Source organism: Tachysurus fulvidraco, chromosome 4 (genome assembly GCF_022655615.1).
Source record: "Tachysurus fulvidraco isolate hzauxx_2018 chromosome 4, HZAU_PFXX_2.0, whole genome shotgun sequence".
Classification (NCBI taxonomy): domain Eukaryota; kingdom Metazoa; phylum Chordata; class Actinopteri; order Siluriformes; family Bagridae; genus Tachysurus; species Tachysurus fulvidraco.
Window position 1 is genome coordinate 15,521,726 of NC_062521.1, and position 11,170 is coordinate 15,532,895.

An 11,170-nucleotide genomic window follows, 5' to 3' on the forward strand; every position below is an offset into this window, starting at 1 on the left:
CAGATATATTTGTCAAGTTGTGTAACTAGTATGTTGGGGCAAAATAAATTTTTTATTGTCTGAATGATAATGTTTAGAAAGCTTAAAGTGTTTTCTGAAGTGTTGCAGCCTTAGCATATGTTGTAATTTCCCCTTGGCTCTACATCACATTTGAAATACATCTCAACATTCTTTAAACACTTCATTACCAATTCCAAACAGTTTGCACTGAGTAGGAACAATCTTACAGCAGTAATTCACCCAAAAATGCACTGATCTAAAAGCATGCAGCAACAGTGACTACAATTTATGTATCTCTAATACACAGGTACCTAATACACATACATCTAACGGTTAATGACAGTGTTCCCAGGATAGCTTTGGGATCCACAATGATGATGCTGACCAAGATAAAGCTTTTACTGAACCGTTGTGATTGAGAAAATTATGGGTTTTTTTTAATATGTTCATAACTTTTCTGAACATTACACCAAAATTTGTTAACAAGGTAATGAAACACAAACAGCCACAAGTAGCAAAGTATTGATCTTGATCCATAATCATCTTACAAGGCATGATACTCTTTTTTACTCTTTATCAAGTGCCAATACATACTGTATGGACAGCATTACAATCTTGTACTCTTTTAGTGGGAGACACAGAGGAGAGCATGTTTGCCTCACAACTCCTGTTTTGGAGGTTTGAGTCCAGCCTTTGCCCAGTTTGCACAGAGTTTTTATGTTCTCCCCATGCTTTGGGGTTTCCTCTGGGTACTGTAGTTTCCTTCCGAGTTTAAAGACTTGTACTGTTGGCTGATTGGCACCTTATATTGTGTGTAATTCTATGCACACAATACATATACAATACAAGTCTGTGTGTGTGTGTGTGTGTGTGTGTGTGTGTGTGTGTGTGTGTGTGTGTGTGTGTGTGTGTGTGTGTGTGTGTGTGTGTGTGTGTGTGTGTGTGTGTGTGTGTGTGTGTGTCACCCTCCGTTGGGCATACATCCTGAATACCCTGGGATAGACTGCAGGTTCCCTGCAACCCTGTGTATAGATGGATGGATGGATAGATACATAGATGGATGGATGGATGGATGGATGGATGGATGGATGGATGGATGGATGGATGGATGGATGGATGGATGGATGGAAGGATGGATGGTTTCATACTTCAACAGAGATTAACCACATTCAAAACTTTTGAAACATTTATACAGATGTGTTCATGGGAATGTAGCATTAATGAGTATAAGCAATGGCTAAGAATTACAAAGCTGTTCTAAGTGAAATGAGTGAGCTAGATTCTTAATAGAAAGTTTTTTCCCCTCTTTATCTTCTCTCAATCTGCCATAATATGGATCATGGATTAATACATAAAAGGATTAAGACTAGAACACATGAAATCCTGAAGCTGAGTATCATACATAATAAAATGTAGTATAATGCAGTCCATATGTCTGATGTTTGTGCTATGTGGAGTTGCTGGAATGTACCTCTGAACATATGGGACTGTCTATCACTTTACATGAAATGAATATTTCAAACAGAATTAATATATCCAAGATGATTTATTTAGAAAAGAACCAGTTTATAAATGAAATTAAACATGGGTACAGATATAAAATATGTCATATAAAAAGCTGCCATCTATATAGTAATGTCCTTCACATTATTTGGGAGTTATAAGGGGAACATGTACAAATTATCAATGGGCTCATTCACATCTTGACAATGGTAGCACCTTATTTTTTAAAGGGATGGATAAACACAATCAAAATCGGTTTACACTTTACAGGAAGTGCCATGGGAAGGGAGTAGTGAATTCTTTTATTAACAAAAAATACCCATTAAAGTTAGGATGGTAAAGACATATGTGTGTCAGATGTGCTCTCAACATTTTTATTAGTATTTTATTGCTTTTCATTAGTTTTTTTACTATTTTCATTAGCATTTTATTATTTACCTTTTTATCCTATTTTTCTTATTTTTAGGTGGGTAAGCGTTACAATGGGGCAGGATTTGACTTCTTCCTCTATGCTTCCTGTAAATAACTACTCAGTGTTGCTTCATTCAAGTGAAATTTGTCCTGAATCCATTGCTGCATAGTTCATGCAGTTCACTGACACTACAGAAATGTATTGGTAATGCCCACAAGTTGAACTAATCAGCAAGTTATCAAGCTCACTGGTTCTCTTGTATCAATATATCTTGCGCTTAGACCATATGTTCTTAGCTAGTATGGAAAAAAACAGGGGTACAAATTAGTAATTAATCATCATTAATCATTAGGGCCTGTTCGATTTTGCCATTTTTTTCACGTCACTGTAAGTAATGGAGTGTGGAGAAACTGGTGGCCTAACCCCCACAACATTGCCTACAGCCTTCCTCTCTAATGCTGATTGGGCATTATGTTTCCTGGCCTGTGTGCCTGCAGGCGGCCAGTGTAAAAAGTGGCCTGGCTGCTTTAACGACTGCTTTAAATCGCTTGACAGGATCAAGTTGGCAGTGGTGTTACAGACAAATTTCATACACTAATTTCCTCGAGACGTGTCTGGCAGACAGAAATATGGGCTAGTTTTATAGTGCACTTTATAAATACCCAGAAAAGCTGTACATACTGCTGTTGCACTGAAATACTTTTATTCTATTTAGAATTGCTGTGTAAAATTGATGGTTTCTTCTTAACCACAGAAAAGTGAATTATTTGCTGCGGATTGGATTTCTCATTTTAGATTAGTAAATAAAGTGCATTTTTATACCAATAATGATAGATTTCCCAGTCATTTGAAACCTTTGCCAATTTCCCATTACTCTATCAATATTCTAATCTAGTTAGCTAGTTAATATCATTTCTATGGAAGCTTGTTTCATTGGCATATGAGAAAATATATTGCTTTATAACATAATTGCGAGTTAAGATTGCACTACTGCAACCTATCTCGCAGTTGAGAGATAACACATTTGAGGCTTTTTATTGTGCAATTGAAAGTTAATATCTCACAGTTCTGAACTGACTTCATGTTTTGATTTATTAGACCCTCTCCCTCCCCCTAACCAAGCCACACCAACAGCGCAGGCACACTACAATGTTCAGCTTAAGACATTCTTCTAGAGTGGCGAGAGATTAAACATTGCAATTAAGACTTGTGTATTATCACAAAATTATGAAATATATGCTCATATGCATGATATTAACTCACAATTTTGGGAAAGACAAGCGTTTGGAAGCTGAGTCAAAATTAATTGTTGTCATAAGATAAAAAGTTCCTTTTTTTGCTTTGCAGAGCTGAAAAAAATGGCAAGATATTAACTTGTATGTTTAAGATAAAAGCTGAAGTTGCAAGATAAAGCTGCACAGAATTGTCTTATGCTTGGTTCTGTGTTGGCTGATCAATGATTATTTTTATACTGTGTGCAATTTTTTGTGGCTTTAATTAAATTATTCTGGTCGATTCTCTGATTCTGCTTGAAGGTGAATCTGTTTTAAGTTTTATGCCTTCCACAAATTGGCTGGTCAAAGTTACTTTGTGACTCCAGATGTTTCTTTGCTTACACAATGATTAAAATTAGGAAAAAAGAGCATTCCTTTCCATTTTTTTCTCACAAACGTCTTCTAGGGGAGTGTGTTCCCTGAAGGAATTCAAATTGCTTCAGTTGATCTAAGGTCAAGGTTTTTTGGTTTACTTTTGTATAAAATAACACCCTGTTAGTTAGAGAACAAAAACACAAGCAATTTTCCTCTTTTTTGTGTGTGTATATATATATATATATATATATATATATATATATATATATATATATATATATATATATAATATTACATTCACATGCAGTATGCAGTGTTACAGTTTTTTTTACAGGATATGGGTTAATTGAATATGACTAATTAATGGGTGGAGAAAGTCCCTTCCTATTTGTTTTCCTGTCAGGTATTCAGCAACAGGGGCTCTGCACCAGTGTTTGATACCCACTGTACTTTTCCTCTTGTATGTTATAGTGTAAGAATTATAAGTTTGAAGAGTTTGGGTTGTTTGCTCCAAAATCATCAGTATTACATTCACTGCTACCTAACGCTGAAACAGACAGGCAAGGAGCAAACGCAACTCCAAAAATATCTCTTTACTGCTTAAAGTCGATATAAAAAACATTGTATATACATCTCATACGTATAAAAACACACTCATACATATATAATTGCACATTGTGCTAACACAGGAGGTGCCTATAGTGGCAGCAGAAGTGGTGATGATGGTGTGGCAAATCATTGAGAGAGAAGCAAGGTTTGCAGGTTAAGTGCTGGTTCAGCAAGCATGCCAGAGCAGTATACGGTACTGGTACATATCTGTGGTGGTGGCTCACTAACGGGCTTGCCATCCAGCTGCTTCCTTAATTCCCCTGTAATTTGGCCTTCTTCATTCTGAAAAAGGAAAAAGCAGATGAGTTAGAGTGATGACAAAATAGCACTTTTTTTTTATCACTGGATCCTACCAAAATTTCAAAGACCTAAAAAAAAGCACTTTATGTAGTTAGCAGTACCATGATATTGACAGCCATGCTCTAATATTGAGTGCTATAGCGGTGTGACAGTGAGGGGAAACAGAACCATTTCTCAGTCTGCCAAACTCCGAACAGGGAAAGCACTTTAAGCTCAGCGCCAGTGATGTTAGCCATGCAGCGCTGCAGACATGTCAGTGGGTTTTACAGTTTGTTCTTGTAACTACATACTCAGCAAAAGTTTTGGGCTTTCCCCATGAGCCTGACAGTGATCAAACTATTACATCACTGACCCACAATTCAGTAGTCAGATCAACAGCAAATCAAATAAATCTTAAAACGATGGTACATCTCGCATATCTGTGCCAACCTCAGTCTCCTTTATTTAAGTCAGTTGTACAACTTCCCCTCTCTCTCTGACTAAACACTGTGTTCCTGATTGCACAGTATGCGCTCATCAGCACCTAACAGCCATCCAGAGACACTTGTGTCCATTGTCCATTAACAACTATGACTGTTTTGTTGTGCAGACTTGACTGTTCACACCTTTTATACACTGTTTACATCCAATGTTATGCCCAGTGGACACTATCTGTATGTGATGTGTGGAGGTAGTAGAACACTATTTTTTTTTACCTAAAAAGATCCTCTGCAAAGAATGGTTGAAAAATTGTCTGTTATTTAAAACATCACTGACAGTGTAGTGTGCAGTCAGCATTAAAGTCTAGGAATATTTAGTGCTGTACAATAACTTCACTGAGGTCTCCTGGGATGGACAGTAAAAATGTATGCCGTTTTAACATTCATGATGTCGTAATTTAGCTTCTTCAGGTTTTTTCTATCTACCAACTAGCATTACACAAACAATATGTATGAAAACCATGATTTCTAACATAATCTCACTCATACTTGTTAAAATAAATATTGAATAAAAATGCAGCACAAGACTATACTCATGTGTTTAAGTAGATGTTACATTATACTTAACAGTTCTTGATAATAAACTAAATATTCTAACCAGTGGTTTGGAATGCCATTCAATTCCTACACTAATTTTTCACTGCTACCTGGCTATGCTGAAATTGAAGTTCCTAGAAAACCTGTATAAGCTAAATTTGAACACCAAGCATGTCCCGTCTAGTCAAAAATATCTGGGGAAAGTGAAAATTCTGTATGAATCTAGATTTTCCTTAAAACCTGCCACGGCATAAGAGCATGTTTCGCATTAGGACTGCAGACAGGGGCTGGTAAGCATTAAAATTATGTTCAGCAACCTCAGGTATACATATTTCACAGCTGTGTTTGAAGTATGAAGCCAGGGTTCATGACTAAAAGGCACATGGACAAGGACATTTGTGGAAATGTGAGAGACAGAAAAGGAGAAATACCAATCTTCAGTTACTTGTTTTCATGTAAATACTACGCGTACCTTATAGGAAAATCCGATCTGTTTACAGATCTGGTTGATCACATGAGGACATGTGGATTTTATTTAGTAAGTCTGACTAGCAATAAGTTAAGACATGTAAACAGGACAGTTCAGTTCTTCAATATGGTTCTCACAGTTCTCTCAATCTCTGCTCATACAAAAGATATTCTACTTACTTTTCAAGGGCCTTCTCAATGTACTGCTGTAGCCATTTTGTCTCAGGATTAAGGCACACCTCTTTATTATTCTTCAGTTTTGCACTGTGGGGTGGAAAAGGGCAGAAAATAATTTAATTATACTTATTCAATAAAACATATTCATCTGTACTACTCATCCGTGTAATTAATACAAGTCTTTAAAAGCATTAAAGCACTTTATCCATTGTAAAGAAGGTTTGAATGCAACACAATGGATATGCCATAGTCAGCACTAGCTATACAAAGGCACACGTGAACAAGGGCTGTAGTAACTGAAAAGCTCACTGGCGCTCACTGAAGCAGTTATTTTTTCTCTTCTAGTAAGTGATATACCGTGGCAGGCTTTTGTTGTCTGTTATTGTTATTCTTTGTCTCTTTTCCAAATCCACTTTTCCATCTTGGTAGATTGTCTTACAGATGGTTATCATCCTTCAAACTTTCAGCTAGGACGTTAAAGCTTTATATGATTCATGTGTGTTCTAGTAAGAATAAATCTACATTCAGTAAGCTCTTTTAAATTCTTTTAATGCTTGGACAATATTGTTGGATTTACTGGCCATTTATGAACAATAAGATAATAGGCTTCTATCTACAACCAACTTAAGCGTCTATCAACTTTGTCAATGTACATAGTATTAAGGATAATATATTATTAATCATAGTTACAAATGATAAACAAAAGACCCATTTAACCAACATACATGAAATCTAAAACTTCCACTGAAGGTCACACATTAAGGATAGAAGTATTTCGAACCCCTTCAGGGTCCAGGACCAGGTCCAGACATTTCAAATACTTCCCACCTTATTTAAATAATTGTGTCACTTAGCACTTTGTCATACTTACGTATCATCATATCAACAAAAGGTATAGATGTCTTTGCTGATATTTTCTCACATTATATGAGTGTACCTGAGCCTGGTACAGGCGTGTCTACCTAGATTTTTCTAACAGGAGTAATGCCTGTCAGGTCTCGAGACAGCAGGTAGTAATTACTACACAGCAAGTGAAGTCCAACAAAAAACTCTGGTATATAATGTTACCAGTTTCACTCATCAGGACAGTTTTATGGTATAGAGGATCTGTGAGCTTTGAGTACTGCTTCTGATCTGTCCTCTGGGGACTTCACAATAAGCCCTGTGTCAGTTACACAGGTCTGTATATCTGTCCGTGTATGCCATGTGTGCACAGCTGTGCTTATTTTTATCTTTGCATTGTTGACATGGTTTAAACGCTATAGAGTTGTTTAAATGTCCTAATATATTGCAATCACAATTTTTCCTGTAAACAACCTCCTAAATGTTTGATTTGATCAATGGATATGGAGAGTTTTAGGTGATTAGTCGGTAATTGGTGGATGTTTTAAGTGTTTCCAGTCAACTGAGATGAAAACATAAAATATTTTGGAAGACTCTCATCAACATGCAAGGATATGACATGTGAGAGGGATTTTCAGGAACAATGGGTGAGAAAATCCTTCAAGTGGAACCCTGCGACATCTTCCTGTATGAAACAAAACTACATCGAAGTCTAGAAGGCCACCCCCCCTCCTGTAGCATTTCCTCTTCATGTGTGTAATTGTGAGAGCGTGACCCACAGCATAATGCCAGGCAGGGGAAGCCTATTCCATCTCCATTCACTGCTCCTTCAGCAGCAGGAGATTGATGGTGTGAAATGATGGTTCGAGGGGTTCTGTAAGACACCCCCCCAAGAAGTAGTGCTGCATCAGGATCAGAGAGTGTGTGAGAAAGATACTGTGGTTGATACTCACATGACTTGGAAAGAACAGTTGGGTGTGTGGACAAACTTCAGCTCACGGATATTCCTCTGTGGGACTGTGGTAACTGTAGAACGGCACCAACACCTCTCGACCAGGCTGATAGGTTTGGCTGTTCAGGAACAAATAAAATTAAAATTCACTGTGTATAGTACCAACTAAGGCAAAAAACACAATTCACAGCTTGAACAGAACCAATATTGTAACATAATGTGAAATGCTGAAAACAGAATTAAAAATATAGAGAATAAATAAAATCAACAAAAATAAATTGCAATGGTAATGTGAATGGAATAAGATGGTGAAAAGCAGTGAGTGCCTAACATTTGTAGCTAGGTGTTTACAAAATTTTAACCGGGAATGCACAGATTACAGTACATATAATGCAACTATGTTATTTTGTCTAACATTCAGCTTTAGTGAGAGCTGCTGCACTGTATGACATTTGAAAGTGTGATGTAACAAATTATATAGGCTATATTCACTGGGAATTATGAATTATTGATAATGTATTTCAAAAGATTTTTTTTAAAACAATAATACCCCTAATACAAATTATTTGCCTATTTTCATTTTTGTTTTTTCACTATTCTTTGTTTCCTTTTTTTTTTTTTTTTCCTGAGACGTGTATGGAGACCTGCAACACTAATTACTGAGCTTTACAGAGGTATTTGGCCGTTTGCTTTTAAGTGTAATCCAAAACAGATGTGTTCAATCACAGAAACTCATAATGATGATCCTTAAAAACGTTCACTGAAGATAGTTATAGGTTTAATAATTAAAAATATCATATTGCACCTTGCAACACGCTTGCAAATAATAATGAATGTAATTATTATGGTATGACTTCATAAATTCCTAAGTCGTTAATTCCCATCGTTACAATTACTTCACTGCTGGAGACATAAAAATGAAGAAAACAAGTGAACGTCTTAAGGAAGTAAATAAATTGATTGCAAGCAGCTCTGTAAAGTTGTTTGTGTGGACGCTTTGACTTTGGATTTGATGTTATGTGTTTATTGTCCAATCCACATATTCTGGTAATGGATTTTTTTGCACAAATAGGATGTCTGATTGGACAATGAAACGTGGAAAACGGTGACAATTGCGACAGTTTCTCACAGCGTAGTAGAAAACGGGATAATTGTGTCCGAATTGCAATGTGTTGATTCAGCACAGAGTTTTTGTTTGTTTGTTTGTTTATTTGTTTGTTTTTTGCAGTATTTCTATCACGTTTCTGCTGACTGGATAAAACAATTAAGCAACATTATTGATCCCTGAGATAAAATCTTGTGCCTCAGCCGCAAAAGTGCACGTCTAATAAACAATGCACGCAAAACACACAAACACACACACACAATTTAATTACACACAGGTATTGCGCAATAATGTCAGTGGAAATCATGAACAGTGGAAAGATCGTATTGCGCACGACATTTACGCATCACATACTTTATATACATCCAAAATGCTAGCACTATATGAACCCGTAGATTGTTGAATTAGCTATTGAAGTGTTCGTTTGTCCCTATACAAACACTATAGGTGTGAAGTGAACACTTTTTCCTACGTGCATGCGCAAGGCGCACGTAGCCTAAACGGACATTGCCCACTCCCACAGAGGCACGGGTGAGAAGTACCTGCACTGAACCGAGCTCCGACCATTTTCGACCGCTTTAAATATGCATTCGCCATGCCAGGTGATCTGTCAGCATTGTTATGCTAAAGAGAGATGGATAGAGTCCCTGCGTTTTTGTCCCACTGAAGTGCAGACTGGCGCTATCTCTCACTTTCCCCTTCTCTGCTGTTTTGTTCTAGACCCTCATTTGTGGGTAATTAAAGGAAAACAAAGACTGTGACAAATACACACATTAATCAGCCGCATGTTGCATGTCAGGCTGTGCCGCAACACGTTGGATGAGTTGGATAATAAAACGGGGTTTAAGTACAAAACAAGTTGCACTGAACGTGGAAACGATTTTGAAACAAACACCAAATAAAAGTTAAACCAGTAGCTCGTGCATATGTTTATAGAAATGTCAAAATAGCATGGTATTAAAGTAGCAAAATAGTGAATAAACCGACAGACCATTTATTCCTTTCAAATTTTGCTTTATGCACTACAATTACGCACATTATCGGCCTACAAATTAAAATTAAGTATGCAATAACGTCAAGCAAAATCACCCATATGACAGAAATGTTTTATATCTAAGTATCCCTCCTTGTAAATATGCATTTGGCGATGACTTCCAATAAATAAGGCTAAGTAACTTACCGTCTGAAATAGATCCATTGATAGTCAGTGTTAACAGAACTGCCACTAAGACCACTTTCACATCCATGTTGCGTGTGAAGAAGACAAGCGCACTGCAGAATTCCGCACTTAGGATAGCAGTGACCACGAAACTCACCCACAGCCCCTATACACCCCTGTCCTGCCCCTTTACACCGGCAAAGTGGGCGTTCACTCTGTGATTTACCGCCTCCTGGCATCCCACACACTATTAAACATTTTTGGATTTGCTTATTGTTGCTGGCTTTGCTTACTTAGTCAGTTTTATTCCAGTTTTCTGTCTTGATGTGCGCCCCTTGACTGTAAACCAGAACCCAGCCGTTATCATTTTAATATTCATTTGAATTCTTCATATTCGCAATAGTTATTTCTTGCATGTTCCTTTTGCATAGTAGTTACAGTATTTAATAAGTAAGGAAAGCTAAGCTCTGCCACACACACACACACACACACACACACACACACACACACACACACACACACACACACACACACACACACACACCTTTAGTCCGTACATCAAACAAGATTTGTCACTTAATGTTGTGCCTTTTTGCAATTGAAATCCTCTCAACTTGCTGTGGTAAACCATGTCAGTGTTCAAACATGTTTTTGCAAACACAAGTGTGAAGTAAGACCTATGGTATCTTGTAAAAACAGCAGTTAGATTTTCACTGGCCAAGAACTTTCCATTAAGTTACCCAGGCTAATTTGTGATAAAGTAGAAAAGAGCAGTATGGGTAGTAGGATGTGCTGCATAACAGGACGCAGATGTGAGCTCTGTTTCCAGGAGTATGACTTGATCATGCCAAGTTACTCACCTAAAATAAAAGCTTGGAGAAGAAAAGAAACCAAAACCACACAACAGTGCATTAACTCACAGAAAAGCCAGGATTTCATGCAGTTCAGTCATTACTCAGCCTTCTGAGAGTGCTTGCATGAATGACCAGCTTTTAGAGGTTGATGAGGCGAACACAGTGCTGGTTTTAAAGCCAAAT

General features: G+C 37.2%; 1 protein-coding gene across 1 annotated transcript; it reads right to left on the bottom strand.

The window, feature by feature from the left end:
- Positions 1-1,527: 1,527 nt before the first annotated feature.
- On the bottom strand, positions 1,528-10,313 carry cxcl12a (chemokine (C-X-C motif) ligand 12a (stromal cell-derived factor 1)). The gene is made up of 4 exons (XM_027142093.2): positions 10,155-10,313; positions 7,871-7,988; positions 6,078-6,161; positions 1,528-4,395 (listed from the first exon to the last, which is right to left on the bottom strand). Exons 1-4 carry the CDS (start codon positions 10,219-10,221, stop codon positions 4,365-4,367), a joined length of 300 nt encoding a protein of 99 aa, XP_026997894.1. The 5' UTR covers positions 10,222-10,313; the 3' UTR covers positions 1,528-4,364.
- Between the last annotated feature and the right edge of the window lie 857 nt (positions 10,314-11,170).

Coding starts and splice junctions, on each gene's coding strand:
- cxcl12a (XM_027142093.2), bottom strand. CDS start 10,221: ATGGATGTGAAAGTGGTCTTAGTGGCAGTTCTGTTAACACTGACTATC. Junction 7,989..10,154: donor CAATGGATCTATTTCAGACG/GTAAGTTACTTA, acceptor GTTCCTGAACAG/CCAAACCTATCAGCCTGGTC. Junction 6,162..7,870: donor AACTGTTCTTTCCAAGTCAT/GTGAGTATCAAC, acceptor TCCACCCCACAG/TGCAAAACTGAAGAATAATA.